The 17,376-nt window shown below is 37.4% G+C and overlaps 1 protein-coding gene across 1 annotated transcript in view; it reads left to right on the forward strand.

The window, feature by feature from the left end:
- Positions 1–4,476, forward strand: part of SLC35F5 (solute carrier family 35 member F5) — a 42,429-nt gene extending 37,953 nt beyond the window's left edge. Inside the window, exons 15-16 of the mRNA XM_003931534.4 lie at positions 445–538; positions 3,063–4,476. Coding sequence (XP_003931583.1) covers positions 445–520 — 76 coding nt within the window. The 3' untranslated portion in view covers positions 521–538; positions 3,063–4,476. The remainder of the gene's footprint in view (positions 1–444; positions 539–3,062) is intronic.
- The last annotated feature ends 12,900 nt before the right edge of the window (positions 4,477–17,376 follow it).

A 17,376-nucleotide genomic window follows, 5' to 3' on the forward strand; every position in this document is an offset into this window, starting at 1 on the left:
ATGCAGGCCGAGGTGGGAGGATTGCTTGGGGTAGGAGCTTGAGACCAACCTGGGCAACATATCAAGACCCTGTCTCTAGGAAATAAAAAAAAAAAAAAACCAGGCATGACGGCATATACCTGTAGTCCCAAGCTACTTGGGAGGCTGAGGTAGGAGGATCACTTCAGCCCAGGAATTCGAAGCTACACCGAACTATGAGAGCACCATTACGCTTTAGCCTGGGTGGCAGAGTGAGACCCTATCTCTTATTTGAGAAAAAAAAATGAAAACAAAAACGAAAAATACTAACTTGGGACAAGTTTTTGGGAAATTGTATCCTAATCTTGGTTCTGCCACTGGCTTGCATCCTGCCCATATAGCTTCAGCCAGTGGAATAAATAAGGTTTAAGGTTTCTTTTCAGCTCTAAAGCTTTCCTTAATTATTGCTTTTTTTTTCCCCTTAAGAGTTCCAGAAGACAGCGAACAGTGTGAGAGTCTCATTTCTATGCACAGTGTTTCTCAGGAGGATGGAACTAGTTAGCTGTTGTCTGTAGCCCAGGTTTGTATGTGAGCTGGCTTCGGTATTAAGGTTCTTATTTCTGTAATATTCAAACACAGGATTGATTTTCTATAATTAGTTTTTTGAGAGGCAATACAGTCTTAAAGGCTAAGTGGGCTAAAGTCTGGGCTCCAATTCCATCTTCTCCACATACTAGCTGTATGGCCCTGTGCAAGGTTCTTAATCTCTTGATGCTTCGGTTTTCTTATTTGTGAAAAGGGATTACAATAGAACCTCCCTCATAATGGTGTTAAAAGAGTAAATACTGGTTAATTTAAAGTATGTACAGTAGTGCCTGACTCAAATGATCAGAAAGTTTTAACTCTTATTTTTATTAATGCTAAGGGTTATTTTGTTTAATGATATGTTTTAGAAAAATATTTTTTCTCTGATGAAAGAAGAAAATGTAGTATTCTGGTGTACAACTGGTTGGAAAATACTAGTCTTTATATGTGTGTTTTATATCACTGGCACAATATATATTCTCATTCTCTGACGGTGCTTTGTCACTTAACAATGCTTCTGGAATATTTTTCCTTCTTTTACATTTTAAGAAATAGTGTCTTTTATATGTCTTAGATGATAGAGTAAATGACATTTAATATTTTGCTTGAATTAAATCCAACATATAGATTTTGCAGGTACAAAAGTGATTATTTGTTTAGAATGAAAGATCACAATAAACTACTAGAATTCTGAAGATCCAGGTCCCTTTTTCTGAGACATCTTTAGGCAATTTATATTGAAATGTTTTTTAATTGCTACTGAGTTTTTCCTCCCTACCTTGAACATTGTACAACTCTTGTCAATTGTTAACACTTATACTGGCCTTGAAGATTAAGTTTCATTATCCTTGTGGTAAACTTGCCTCTTACCGATGGCTAATTGTCCTGTTTTTCTGTTTTTCTTTAGTGGGCTGTTTTTAAACCTACTTTGTACTGTTATGACGTTTATACCTGCACATGGTTTTACCTCCTGTCAAGGCAGCTACCCCTGCCCTTCACTGCCCTGCCCATCCTGCTTTCATTCTCTTTCCACTCTAAGGAAATTAAACTCTTAGCTGATTCTTTCGGTGTTTTCCTCCTTATCTCCCTAAGCATCATCCTTGTGACTTCAGTTTCATGCGTTTTCAGTTTTAGGCATCTTCGGCTGGCTTTTCCACTAAGATCAATGAGGACAGATTTTTTTTTTCAAGTTTACTCCTCCTCTGCTCCCACCTCACATGCCTTGCATCTCCCTATCAGTTCTGCCTCCTCCTCATCAATTTTGGATAGATCTGTAGTCAGTGATTACATTGTTGTCATTAAATAATTATTACTTATAACTCAGTCATGTAGGATTCTGCTTGGTATTTCCCCTATCCAGAGATTCTCTGTTACTACTCTTTTTGGAGAATAAACCTTAAGTCTTCTCCTGGGATAGAGAAAACACACTTGGCCAACTGTGAAAAGTAAGAGAGAGCATCTGAAACTGTCTGCTTTTTCTATAGACATTGTACCAGTCTTCTTGTTTTTAGTTGTTCCTTCACCCCTCTTTACAGAGATATCTGGTCCTATTTTTCCATTGCTAAGAGTTGGCTGTTATTTTCTCATCTCTCTACTTTTCTTTTTATCCATGTGGTTTATTCCTTTTAAGAAAATAATTCCAGGCTGGGCACAGTGGCTCATGCCTGTTATCCTAGTATTTTGGGAGTCTGAGGAGGGAGGATCACTTGAGCTCAAGAGTTTGAGACTAGCCTGGGCAACATAATGAGACCTTATGTATATTAAAAATTTTTTTTAATCCTTTATTGTCTTTTTTTAGTGAGGTTTGAGAGTGCAAGTAGAACTAAATATGTGTTTATGTGCCATCTTTAAATTTTAAAAAACTGTAAACACCATTTAATTCCTCACTTAACATCATCATTTGGTTCTTGTAAACTGTGACTTTAAGCAAAATGACAGCAAAACCATTTTTTTTTTGCATCAACATTATAATGAAACATCATTGAACAAAACAATGTTATTTGGGAAACTAAAGTCAGTTTCCTAGAACCTATTGATGACATTAAGTGAGGACTTTGTATTCTTTGAAAGCTTTTTAATGCTGTAATTTATGTATTATTTTTCTTCGATATGCTTTTCATTGTTCTCATATTCACACTTAAACCCAGCCATACCCACCAGCAAGTTTTTCAGTATTTTTAGATGTGAGAGCTGGATAAAGAAGAAAGAGTGAAGACTAAAGAAGATGCATTGCAATAGAGTAGAATAGACTGGGCAAGTGTCTTTGTCTCTGCAGGAGTAATGGTGTAATATACCAGGAGTAAAACTAACTGCTAATACACAATCTCTAGTATTGATGTCAGCTTTTGGCATTGCTGTAGAAGTCACATTCATAAGTTCTTAATATTGCAAATTTCAGTATCCAGGTATTAAGAATGTATACAGTGAAAATAGATATTTCAATTTTAAGATATAAACTATAGCAAACTAAAGCTATGAAGATTATAATCTAATCACACTTCTGTGGTTTTTGTTTTTAGCTTGAAATTGGAACATTATACAGCGAAGAGACAATCTCTGGCAAGTTTTTGTAGAAAAATGTTTCAGTGCCTAGTCTGGAAAATAACAGTTTCAGTTCTTTGAAACTCTAAAATATATTTTTCTCATATATGTTTTCTTCATTTTCATAATGAAGCACTTTGCTATGTAGCTGTGTACATATCACTACAATTATAGGAAGTTCCAGTCTACAGTCCATCCAAAGGACCAACCTGCCTTACACATCTCAAGGAATTCAGCTGTTGAAATCATTTGAACTAATCAAGGAATAAATCCTAATGTTCTGGGACTTTATTTTCACATATTTGTTAAATGCTGGACTATATTATGAAAATGTTTTCAAGAAATCATTTAAGTGTTCATAGATCAGTGTTTCTGACAGGTAAAAGGCTAAATTAAGCTACCTGTAATAAGTATAGATTATATTTTTGGGTTTTGTAGAGTATTGCAAATGAACCACACAAAAAAAATGTTTAATTTATGCAACAAGCATGCTTGTGCAAATTTCATGGGACTTTACAAAGAATAAATATTTGAGAAAGTATCTGGTTCACTTACACTACATTTACTGTATTATTCTTTTATAGCATTAGGTGCCTTGTATTTTAAATCTGTGACAAACCATGGCAAATTTTTAAAGGGGAAGTATTATTATAAAATGAAGAATTATGTATTTCTAAAGGCTATATTGCTGTAAACTTAATTGATAAAGCTCTGTTTAATTTAGAGTTTTGAAGAAATATTCCCTAAGAAATTTTCATAATGGAATGATTTAAATTGTAGTGACGAAGAGTTATTAAAATACAATGTTTTTATGTGTATTTGTGTATTATAGATGTATCAAGTGATTTCTAATTTTTTCAAATATAAATGTGCCAGATTACTCTAGAACTAGATGCCTCTTCTTTAAATAATTTTAGTTTTCCTGAATAGATTTGTAATGGTTGAAGTACCACGGAAGAAAGGTGAGAAAGGATTCTGTTTTTAAAATCATATCTGACCTTTTCCTCTACTAAGATTAAATTAAATGTAAAATACTCCTAATTGCAGTTCTTAAACTTAGACCTTACACGTACTTGCTGTGTAGCTGCTCCTGGACTCTATTCACCATAGACATCAGTAAAGGTATGTCCCAGTATTCACAGGCTTTTGATTAATCAATATTCTTTTCAAGTTTTGTGTGAATAGTTTAGTTCTCTTCCAAATTTCTTAACTAATCTGATTTTTAAGAATTCCCTGTGCAGTATTTAGCTTCCTATTCACATTCCTCAAATTGCTTTGGTGTTACCATGAGTCTAAAATGAAGTTTAGCCTTCCTTCTGCTTCATTCCGAGAACTTCTGTATTATATTACCCTTAAAAATTGCTTATGATATTAAATTTGAAATATGAACAACTCTCTCTCTCTTTTTAATCATCCAGCCCAAAATGGCAAAAACAGCTCTTTTCTCATTTGGCACCACCAGTAACACAAGTTAAAAATAATGTTGATTTTATTATACTTTTGACCTGTTTAGCTCAACAGGGTGACGACATGTAAAGAATGTAGACTTCTAAGGAATTTTCTTTTAAAAAGAGCTTAATGAAATAATGTTTTAATTACTCAAGGACTACTTTTGGTTGAAGTTTATTATCTAGATACCTTTACTTTTTGTTTTTGCTATTTGACAGTTCACAAAGACCTTCATCAATTTACAGGGTAAAATAGTTGAAGTAGTGGAGGTGAAACTGAAATTTAAAATTATTCTGTAAATATGATAGGGAAAGAGGCTGAGCTTAGAATCTTTTGGTTGTTCATGTGCTCTGTACTCATATCATCAAACAGGTCATGTGTGGTCACTCAGGATTCTGGAAGTACTAAGGTGTAGTTAACATGCTGGAGAGATCTTCAGCCAGTCTTTTTCCAGTACACTGCTGCTTTTCTGTTTCTTAAATTAAAGAACTACTTCTTTAGAAAGAAGTACTACCATTCAGTTTGTTAACTGAAAGTATGAATCACTGCTGCTTTACTTGTCCACCTCTTATCTTTTTCTCACAGGTTTTATTTTTCTGAATGTTGTATTTGAATACTGTAGCCATGGTGAGTGAGCAGTTGAAAACTTCCTTTCTGCACCTTCATAGTTAAGGGTTCATCTTCTCAAGAAGTAAGGTTGTGCCAGGTTGCTTCAATTCTGTGTATTACATAACTTGGTAACAAGGCCCTTAGATTACAATGACCACATTTCGGGTCTTTGGAAATGCTGAGAAGGGGTTACATTCAGGTAACCGCTGACGTCCTTCTTCTCTATCAGAACCATGTTGGCCTGTAATTATATTTTTCTAAATCTAAAAACAAGTAGAAATTTCTGGTATCTTTTCAGTCTCCTACTTTTCTTTCCATTCATAACTTAAAATCTCATTATTGTATAATGTTTCAAATTATGACCTTGATTGAAGGAAGTCTGTTTTGTCAGACTTTCTGTCAGGTGAACACCAGAATCTCAACTACAACGAAGCTGAAAAATGAGGCAGCCTTAAAAGTGAATGCTTTTGAAATGAATGCTTTTTGGAGCTTAGAAAAGCTATTAGGTTTATGTAATGCACCCATACTATTCCTTTAAATAAATTTTAATTTTAAAAAATTGAGATATTGGCTTCTGTCAGCCTGATTTAATTAATCTTTACATTAAGCTGATTTTCCCCCTGGCAGCTGACAAATAAGTTCATTGTTCTTGTAGAAGTGAGCTCGCAAGGTTAAATGTGAATGTTCTCAAAGGTACACAGCCTTGTTTCAGAAGAATTCTAATGCCCACTTTAAAATCAATCATGTGGAGCCAATTTGGGATTGCGAGGTATGACTGCTTTGGAAGCCAAATTTTTTCATAAGGTACTGGTAATATCCGTAGCACTAATCCTCAGTGTGCTGGTTGAAGAAATAAAATGTCTTTAAGGAAGGATAAAGGAGGAATTAATTAGAAAGCATTTTTTTTTCACATATTAGCAAATAAATGAAATGTTATTTTCATATTAAGTAATTATAGTTATGATCTTGCTTCATTTCTCCCTACTATCCTTTTGAAATATTCTTTATTACTGAATATTTTAGAAGGAATTAACAGAAATAATTACTTGTAAAATCTGCAGATAAACTTACATAGCTAACATTGTGTGCTTTTTTAAATCGTGAAGTGGCATTAATGAGATGTTCAGTTTACAGAATTTGAAGTTTGAGTTCTATTTTAATAGTCTGTCCTGTCCCCAAAATCCCATTTAGATAAATTGAGGTTCGTTTTTCATGTAGATTTGCAATTTCTAGTCAACCACACTTTTTTTTACAGTAACAGCCTCATTTGCCTGTGTAATAATTAATATTACAGTATTTCATAGGTACATTGTATGTGCATGGGAAATTTTTCTTTAAATCTTAAGATTCTTTAATAAACTGGGGACATTTTAATATTTTAATGTTACTACATTTAAAAAATAGTGTTTTCCTACAAAATTTTCTGTACTCAGTATATGTTAACTATGAGAATGTCAGACAATGAAATCATTGAAATATCTTTAAAGAAAAATTACCAACCAAAACTAATGAGTACCTTCTATATGCATATTTACTAGAATGTTCATGTGAAATGGCCACATCTGCAATAAGAGCATTTTTGAGTTTGTGCTGACACAAACATGATTTTTGTTTTTGACCTGGGGGTTTTGCTGGAGAAGCACCTAGATGAAGACACCATTTCATTCATGATATTTTAAAACTGGGAAAGTAAAGCTTCTAAATTGAAACTCTTAACAGGTCTTCATGAAATTCTTAGTTTTTAATTTTGCATGAGATGTCTTTCTTAAGAGCTACTTTTATTCACTTTCACTTAGATCCTTATAAGCTAGGCAGTCAGTATTTCTCTGCTTGATTTTCTTATACCTAGTTTTGATTACAGCAAGTATTTAGTATTAAAGTCAGTCCTGTGAGAGTATCCATTAATTTCAGTGGGTTTTTGCAAGGCAAACAGAAGATTTCTTTCAAAGAGTCTTATTTTTGACACCAGGTAAATTATTTTTGAGATGGAGTCTCATTCTGTCACCCAGGCTGGAGTGCAGTGGTAGGATCTTGACTCACTGCAACCTCCCAAGCTCAAGCCATTCTCCCACCTCAGTCTCCTGAGTAGCTGGGACTACTGGCATGCGCCACCATGCCTGACTAATTTTTTGGATTTTTGGTAGCAATGGGGTCTTGCTATATTGCCTAATTTTTGTATTTTTAGTGAAGACAAGGTTTCACCACGTTGGCCACTTGAACTCCTGAGCTCAAGTGATCTACCCGCCATGGCCTCCCAAGTGCTAGTATTATAGGTATGAGCCACCGTGCCTGACCAAAACCAATTCTTCAGATTGTTTTTGCCAGCATTTGCTTACTTGGAATAGCTTTCACATTTATTTTTCTTATAAATCCCTTGTTGGTCAGACCACGTAACATCCAAAGCAAAATTTCATTGAAGTATCCATTAAAATAAAGTATCCATTAAAGTACAATGCACTAAATTATTTCGACCTTTGTATTAGTGTAGTGTTAAGTTATATATATTTTAATACGTATACTACCAAGTAAAGTTTTGGAGACAACATGTTGTAGAGCAGTGGCTCTCAAACAGCATCAGCATCACCTGAAGGCCTTGTTGAATACACATTGTTGGCAGAGAGGGAAAAACACAGTGGATCATGCCTGTAATTTCAGTACTTTGGGAGACCGAGGCAGGAGGATCACTTGAACCCAGGAGTTCAAGACCAGGTTGGGCAACACAGCAAGACCCCTGTCTATTAGAAACAAAACAAAACCTTGATTGCTGAGCACCACCCTAGAGTTTCTGATTCAGTAGGCCTGAGGGTGGGGGTGGTGGGCCTGGGAATTTGCCTTTCTAACAAGTGACCAGGTAATGCCCCGGCTGCTGGTCCCAGGACCATACTTTGCAAATTATTACCCTGAGAAGAACACTAACTTTGACGCTGGATTCCTTCTGTTCCTCATCAGTGCATTTATTTGGGGGAAACTATTCAATATGATAGATCCGCATTTACTTAGCTATGAAGTGGAGGTTAATGCAACCTGCCTGGGACTGTGAGAAAAGAGAAACTATAGTTGAAACACACAACCCAGCATGCCTGGGTGCTTGAAAAATGCTGACTCCCATGGTCAGTCCTCCCCTCACTCTTCTCAACTATAAAGTGAGGAGTGAAATTCAGTATCCTTTAAGATTCCTCTCAGGTGTAAAATGCTGTGATTCTAAAAGTTTTGTAGTTGAAGAGACAATGCCTGGTCTTGAATTCCTGACCTCAAACACCTATGTGTACTTAGTGCTTTATAAAGAGTGGTAAAAACAGTGATGCCACATAGAACATAGTTTTGTTTTTGCTTTTGTTAGGGATTAGCATCTTGACTCCTTAAAAGTTTTCAGATATATAAAGCAGCATTTAAGAAGTTGTATTGCATTTGAGTTCAATTTGAATCCATGGCAGTTTTATGGAGGCCAAATATATCAAATGAATAGGCTAATTTCCCTGAGTTGCTGGCCTTATTAATTTCCACTAAGTTGCTCCCTGGTTACCCAGTGCATGTTCAAAATATGTAGTTTTCATCACCTCCTTGATTTTCAGACAGCATCAAATTAGCTGCAGAATAAATCCAAGCTAAAATTGTGAGCATATGATTAATTTAATATAGCATGTAATTACTCAGTATTTTCTTTTTTCTTTTCTTTTCTTTTCTTTTTTTTTTTTTTTTAAGACAGAGTCTCGCGCCATCTCCCAGGAGTCCAGTGGTCTGATCTCAGCTCGCTGCAACCTCCGCCTCCCAGGTTCAAGTGATTCTCCTGCCTCAACCTCCTGAGTAGCTGGGATTACAGGCATGCACAACCACACACCCAGCTAATTTTTTGTATTTATAGTAGAGATGGGGTTTCATCATGTTGGCCCAGCTGGTCTTGAACTAAACCACTTCAGCCTCCCAAAATGCTGGGATTACAGGTGTGAGCCACTGTGCCTGGCTGTCCAGTATTTTATTTAAAAGTTGTCACTAGGGTGTTCACTATTTATAATATTAAAAGTTGGGGATGCTAAAAGCACCAGGCTAAAATATTACTAGGTTTTCTCATCTTTTAATTCCATTTTGTTAGAAAAAATAATCACAACCAGGGTTCTTTTGCCTTTCCCCATCATCTAGACTGCTCTACTGCAATGTTGGAAAGATTGTATACGATAAAAAGAGTAGCTAGTTGATTGGGATTTGGAAAAATTGAATCAAGCATTTGCATTTATCCAGAATGGTCTTAAACTGTTGACTGTGGGGTGCCCACAGGATGAACACTGGTGGTGTGGGTGGAAGGACTTTCCTTGAGTACTACAATTGCATTTGAAAGATATATTTTCCAAAACCTGAGCAGAGAGAGGCTAGGAGGAATGCAGACAGAACATTGAAAATGCTAATTCCCTTTACTAGTAGAACATGGAATCTCTGATGATGATTTTAAAAAAATAAAAGCTAGGATACATTGTAGTATAAAGGTTCAACTAATATAATTTAAAATGAGTCTTTGTAATCAGGCCAGGCATGGTGACTCACACCTGTAATCCCAGCAGTTTGGGAGTCCAAGGCGGGTGGATCACCTGAGATCAGGAGTTCAAAACTAGTCTGACCAACATGGCGAAACCCCATTTCTACTAAAAATACAAAAAAATTAGCCAGGCGTGGTGGTGCACACCTGTAGTTGCAGCTACTTGGGAGGTTGAGGCAGGAGAATCGCTTGAACCCAGGAGGCAGACACTGCAGTGAATTGAGATCGCACCACTGCACTCTATCATGGGCAACAGAGTGAGTGAGACCCTGTCTCAAAAAAATTAACAAAAAAGTGAGTCTTCATATTCAAATTAGCATATGAGGTTCTTGTGTGGGACCAGGTATATTTAATTTGCCTTTCTTTGTAGTCAGTGTAGTAAATCCTTATAAAGGTTTGTTTTATATACAATTTTACAGTATATTCTAAATCTCCTTTGGCAACTAAAGCTGAAATTATATAGTGCCAGCATACTGTGATTTGTATATTTATATAAGACAAGATTGCATCATTCTGATCCAGTTGCAGCATTTTAATTTTATCTGATAGGTCTGTATTAAGTAATCAGTAGCTATGTGCAAATATTAAGTCAACTTAATTACCAGACCCAAAAGGCCAGAGGTAATCAAAGAGTACTTTAGGAAGATGAAATATTTATAATGAGTTATGGAAACAATGTTTTATCTTGGTGTAATTTAATGCAGAATTTTTTACCTCAATTTTGTTACAAAACTTGATAATTTTATCCCTCTATCTATTTAATATTTAATATTTTCAGGTTCTAGAGTATTTAAAATTTAAACATGATTATAAAATTAATTATAATTTCTACTTATGTTAATAGTTATGATTTAGGACCAAAACTATCCTTGTTTTGTCTGCAACTTGAAACATTGTATATTTTAAACTATATAATTTGGGAACATTATTTTATAGACTGTGAATAACCAAATATAAAATTTGTGAATTTTTTAATGCTTTATTTGTGTAAAATCATTTGTGTATTCTATTTATAGCATGCATTTTCTAGTTCATTGAAAGTACATAAAAAAGTCAAATCTATCCTTATACAAATACTTGATTTCTAGTTTCCTTTTATTAAAACATTTTCACTCATTCATAATTTCACACCTCAATCTCTAAGACATATCTTGGGTATTTGACAAGGTAGGTCTTCTGATGGAGCACATTCATTGAGCTTTGGAGACCAAATATTAAATGCACTGAGTTGCATCTTATGCATGTTAAGGTCTAAAGCCAACACAAAAGGTGAAATTTTTGAATAATCAAATTGTCCTTGGGAAGGTCTTGTGTAAGCGATCTACATTCCATCTCATGATAAGTCCCTTCCATTGATCTTTTCCTCCAGAACTGGCATAGAAATTAGCAACAGCGGAAAGCCAATGCTATCCCTAGGACGGTGGGGTGGAGGGAGGAAGCCGTCACAAAGCACAAGGCCAGGGTCACTCAGAGGATGCAGAACCCCCACTGCAGAGCACGGGTTCCTTCAGGGTGCTGCAGCTGGAGGCAAAGAAGGTAGGAAAGAAATACTCATTTTTCTTTTCTTTTTGCCACTGACTCCCATTGACAAGACCTGACTGGAAGCCAGCTGGCATAGGAGCTTGGGAGATGTATCTGTCTGGCATCAATGCCCCTGACTTAGAGCAGAGCAGCAGATCTCAGGTCAAGCAGGCTCGAATGGGCACAGGCGCTAAGTAGCTGCCTTGCACTGGGGACCATATTATATGGACAACACTTAACTTTCAACAGTAGAATCACAGCCTGTGAAGATGTCATCGTACAAGAAATATTCTGGAGCCAAGATCACCTTTATCCATCTGAGGTCCACTCCAGAAAGCGGAATTAGGGGAAAGTGCCTGCCCTGGACTTGTATTTCTAATTCCATCCCTCCTCTTCCTCAACTTATTCCCCTTTCCCTTTTTCTTATCCCAAACTGGGCTAAAGGGAAATGTGAAGAACATTATTTTAAAACCATACACATATAAAACATGAAAAATATTTTTCAGTGACAAAAGATAAGAATGGAAGCATTCAGCATAGTGTATTCATAGAAGTGTTGGAAAAGAGAAAGTAAATAATTTCTTAAATTTTTTTCTTGCAAGATTGAAAATAGAATCTTAAGGAGATGGTGTTCTTAAAGCCTTGCTCTGACTGCTTATAACTTTTCTTCATCCACTAATTACTTTGAAAAGTCACTTAGTCATTTGTCAGTCCTAACCTTTAGAGATAAACATTTAAAATCAGTTCCCTAATCACAGCATCTTTTTTCTTTTTTAAGACGAAGTCTTGCCCTGTCTCCAGGCTGGAGGGTAGTGGCGCGATCTCGGCTCACTGCAATCTTCACCTATGTTCAAGTGATTCTCCTGCCTCAGCCTCCTGAGTAGCTGGAACTACAGGCACGCGCCACCACACACAGCTAACTCTTGTATTTTTAGTAGAGACAGGGTTTCACCATGTTGGCCAGGATGGTCTCTATCTCTTGACCTCATGATCTACCCACCTTGGCCTCCCAAAGTGTTGGGATTACAGGCATGAGCCACCATGTCTGGCTCAGCATCATTTTTCAAGGGTCTCTAGGGTGACCACATGTCCCAGTTTGCCAAGGACAGTCCCAGTTTCCACCTGCTGTCCTGGTACAATCATGAATATTGTCCCTTTCAGTTTCAAAAGTGTCATGGTGTATACAGTAAATTACTGACCACCCTGATATGCCCCATGTTTCTTGACTCTAGGCTGCTGATAAAATTCACATTTTCTGTCTCTCAGTCTAGTGTTCTTTATACTAGACTCATAAGCATCCACAAAGGAAGCAATATTGGCCAACAATTAATCTTGGGTCTTTGGATTAGGATGTTAGAGTCCTACCTTCAAAGCGTTTTCCTTCTGGAGTGGACTTCACACAAATGGTAGGGTGATTTGTGGAGTCAGTGAAGAACCAGGCTAACCCAGCTTGTTTTACTGGCCCAAATTTTTCTTCCCAGGGCCATAAACCAGTTATTACCAGGAAACAAAGGCGAACAAGCAAGTATTCAGTTTTAAATTGTTATTAAGGAGAAACATCTAGAATCAAATCGTACCACGTAAACTCAAATCACCCCCAAAGCTAAGGGGATCTAAAATATACAATGGGTGCTGTTTTTATAAAGATTATGGGAAAGCCTTAACAGGTAAGTTGCTGTACCTTCACACAAAGAAAATAGCAGGTCATTATGCTTTTGTTAAAACAAGTGACCAACTACTACATCATCTCTAAATCATTCCAGAATTAATATAAGCCCTAAAACAAAAATGTGACCTGATGAGTGCATTTTAGATACGCTTGAGTGAGGGAACAGTTATTACTTGGCTGCTAAAATGCTCTGGAAACATTTGGTGCATACTCCAAAAGAATGCAAATAGTTAGGCCTAAGGAGGGAATGATGCGTTATATGAACACTGGCAAAGAGCCTTACAAGAATGTATGCTGTGGAGAATGTGACCAGTGCTTTACAAACCATCAGTTCATAAAGTTCGCTGCATGTGATGGAAAGAAAAAGACTTGCCTTGACCAACAGCATAAGTCCAGCTGCGCTAAACTTGATGTAAAAAAAAATCCAGAAGTTTTAAGAGTGCATTGAAGCCCTTCAGCAATCAAAATGAGAGAATATTAATGAGACCCTTTTTTTCTGTCCAGTACATTTAATTCAGGAGACCTATTAACCATATGTTCTTGAATAGTGTTTGTGAATCAGCCACTGAGTCTTAAGTGTACTTGTATGTCCTATAACCTGAATTTTTAAGTCAGATACTTTTAACATTCATTTTGGATGGATGATACAAACATACTTACAGGAAACTATATCTCAATTCAAGTTCTGCTCAGTATTAGTGGCCCAGAAGATAAACTTAACGGGTGTTCCAAAATGAAACATAAAAGTAAAAGCTAATTTTAGGATGGAACGACTTGGGAAACATGTTCATATGCTTCATGTAGCAGTAAAACAGGACTCTTCACTGCAGCATTGTGTGAAGCATGTAATATATATATGTATAAATAAAGGGGATTTTAAAGAGGATGAGAGGGTTTAAGAGAGGATGTGTCCTAATTTTCAGGTTTCTTCATGCTCGTTTGATCACTGATTCCTCACACTCCCCCACCACATAAGTCCTGGCTTTTTTGCTAACCATCTATTCTTATATGCAGAGACACGTCCATTCCGTAGAATACAGTTTAATACAGAAAATGCTGGCCAAAAGGACTCACAAAAGGTTGGGAATCTTTATGTGTTTTTGTGTCATTTTGAGTTTTCGGTAAAAGAAATGTTTTCCTTCCTGAGATAATGAAGAGGCTGAATAGATAATATGTTTTCCTAGGCACAGATGGCAGATTTGAAGTGCTCTGGCAAGCAACTTTGTGTCTCTAATATGTACATAGTACTTTTACCTTCAGCCTGTGGTAAAACGTCACTCAGCAGAAGATTGATAAGCAGTTCAAAAATAATGTCTTCTATCCTTTTAAATTAGATTCCCAAACCGGAAGAAGCTTTGCAATTACTGCCAAAATGTCTCAGAGGGCATTAGGTTAATCGAAACTGGAGAGGACTGGAAAAAGAGGCAGCTGCTAGACACTGAGAAGCACTCCATTTGCTACGAGGTTTGTAGGGGCAGCACTTTGCTGCTGGGGCTTGGTAAAGGGATTTGTTTTAAAATTGGAATTATATTTTACTGGCTTTTAATGATAAATAGGGAGATCCATTTTTCCTACACCTATGAATATACATAAGCCAATTTGGTCCATAATTAGAAAAATCATTGCGTTTAGCATACGGACTGTAACAATAGGAGTCATAATTCATGCATCATATGACGCACTGTTTCCCTCTGGTGAAGTTTTACTTTAAGATCTGTTGGGCATATCTGGGGAGAGAAAGAGATGAAGGTCAAGACATGCTTATTTTTACAGATGAGAGAGAGGCAAAGAGATTCATTAAACTTTGAGTTATACTTTATTTTTATTTATTTTTTTAGATAAGTTCTTGCTCTGTCACCCAGGTTGGAGTGCAGTGGCACGATGTTGGCTCACTGCAGCCTCCACCACCAGGGCTCAAGCGATTCTCCCACCTCAGCCTCCCAAGTTGCCGGGACTACAGGTGCACACCACCGCATCTGGCTAATTTCTTTAATTTTTAGTAGAGAGGAAGTCTCGCTATGTTGCCCAGGCTGGTCTTGAACTCCTGGCCTCAAGCAATCTGCCTGCCTTGGCTTCCCAAAGCACTAGGATTACAGGTGTGAGCCACTGTGCCTGGCCTATATTTTATTCAGTAGGAATCTTTGCTATTTGCTATTATTTTTAATTCTTCTTGCATCTTAATTTTGCTTCCTCAATGAGTGTGTTAAATGTTCTTTAAAATCTTCCTTTAAAAAATATAAATATATTAAACAGCAGTGCTCTAATTGAATGTGCTAATTTGACAAATATTTGAGTGCTATTTGCACTACTATTTGCAAAGCTTCAGGGAATACATTGATGAGTAAGACAGTCTTTTTGTTTGTTTGTTTGAGGCAGAGTCTTGCTCTGTCTTCCAGGGCAGCCGTGCAATCTTATCTCACTGCAACCTGGGCCTACTGGGTTTCAAGTGATTCTCCTGCCTCAGCATTCCAAATAACTTAGATTGAAGCACATTACCACACCTGGATAATTTTTGTATTTTTAGTAGAGACAGGGTTTCACCATGTTGGCCAGGCTGGTCTTGAACTCCTGAGCTCGGGTGACCCACCCGTCTTGGCCTCCCAACATGTAGGTATTACAGGTGTGAGCCACTGTGCCTGGCCAATAAAATAGTGTTTAATCTTAAGGAGTTTATGATTTTTTTCTTCAGAGAGGTGATAAGAAAATATGTAAAAACAATAAACACAGGTTAAACAGTTGCCATTATAGAGTGTGGGTCGGGGTATTCCTAGGTCATCAAAGTAATGGGGAAGGCTTTTTACCAAGCTTTTCTAGCCTGTGGACCACGGGCTGCATGTGGCCCAACATAAACTCTTGTAAAACATTATGAGAATTTTTTAATGTTTTTTTTTTGTTGTTGTTGTCTTGCTCACCAGCTGTCATTAGTGTTAGTGTATCTTATGTGTGACCCAAGACAGGTCTTCTTCTAGTGTGGCCCAGGGAAGCCGAAAGATCAAATACCCCTGCACAGAGAAAGTAGCACTTGAGATGGACTTGAAGGTTGCAATTAAACTTTGAGAGGTGTTGTTGACAGGCAAGAGATAGGAAGCAAATAACTGCATAGAGTTGGAGAAGTTTGTTGGTGTTTGGGGGAAAGCAGGTAGTTCAGTTTGGCAGGAGTTGAATAAGTGTTAGGGAATAATGGGAAACAGAGTTAGAAAAGCAAATTGTGAAATACTGTATCAGTCAGCGTAGGCAGTTAAACTGCAGTAACAAAGGACTCCAAATCACAGCAATACTACAAGCGTATTTCTCCCTTACATTACATTTCCCTTGTGGGTATCTGTAGCTCTGTTTCATGGCTTCCTTGTTCTGAGCTCAGGCTAAAGAGGCAGTTTTGATCTGGGTTATCAGTTCTGGCCAAGGGAAAGAAAATATGGCAGAACTGTTCAATGGCTCTCATAGTGCCTGCTTGACTGTGGCATATGTTACTGCTGCTCACATTTCGTTGGCCAAAGCAAGTCACTTGACCATGCGTGCCATCCCTGGGAAAGGGGAAATATAATCCTCTTACAGGAAAGGACAACAAATAGGTAAAACAATTTACCAAAAGCCTTGAAAGCCAGTGTAAGACTTTTGCATTTACATCTTTGGATGGTCTGGAGCCATGGCAAGTTTCTGGACAAGATCATATGGTTTAGTAAAACAAACAAAAACATCAGGGTTGTTTTTATATTGTGTGTGTGTTTGTGTGTATGTGTATGCATGTACATAAGAATTCTTTAGGGTATTTGCTATAAAGGCAGGTTCCAGGGTTCCAGAAGGTCTGATTCAGGGAGCCCAGTAATCTGCACTGTAGCAAGCAGCCAAGTGGAGTGCATGTAGACTGTCCACAGACATCATTTGAAAAACCCCTGGAACAAGGAATGAATGGAGAGCACTCAGGCAAGTGCAGGTGAGACTGGGCAGTAGTGAGGGAATGGCAGGTAGGTCGTGAGTGCAGAAGCCCAGGTGCAATGTGGGCACATGGTAAATGGCCAGTACGGAGGCCGATAGATGGCAGAGAGAACAGATAGAACTAGAATTACTCGAGGGAGGCTATGGTGCCAACAGCCGGGAAATAGGATAGCGGAAGGGGCAAATCTTAGGAGCTGAGATTAGGAATATGAGGGGAATCTTGATCGTCCCTGAGAAGGAGAAGGTAAGCCTAGCTGATGTCAGAAAAAGCTGAAAACTTGAGGAGAGCAGAGGCAGTAAACAGGAAGTCGCAGGAAGCAGCTATTGAAAACAGTGTTGACTAAAAGCGACCACATAAATTTGATTTTGCATTGGGCCAGCAGAGGGCGCTACAGTAGCACATATGCTGATGTCTGGGCTCGGCCGCCCAAACTGAGTAATGGCTGCTCCTGTCCAATACGATTATTAACCCGACCTACAGTGCAGAATTTTGGGCACTTCATTTATTCCTTTTGTAGCGTGAACATTTTTAGAAGGAACTTTTCAGGTTTCTATTTAATTATTAAGGAGTCAAGGGGGG

This window comes from Saimiri boliviensis, chromosome 5 (assembly GCF_048565385.1).
Source record: "Saimiri boliviensis isolate mSaiBol1 chromosome 5, mSaiBol1.pri, whole genome shotgun sequence".
NCBI classification, from domain to species: Eukaryota; Metazoa; Chordata; class Mammalia; order Primates; family Cebidae; genus Saimiri; species Saimiri boliviensis.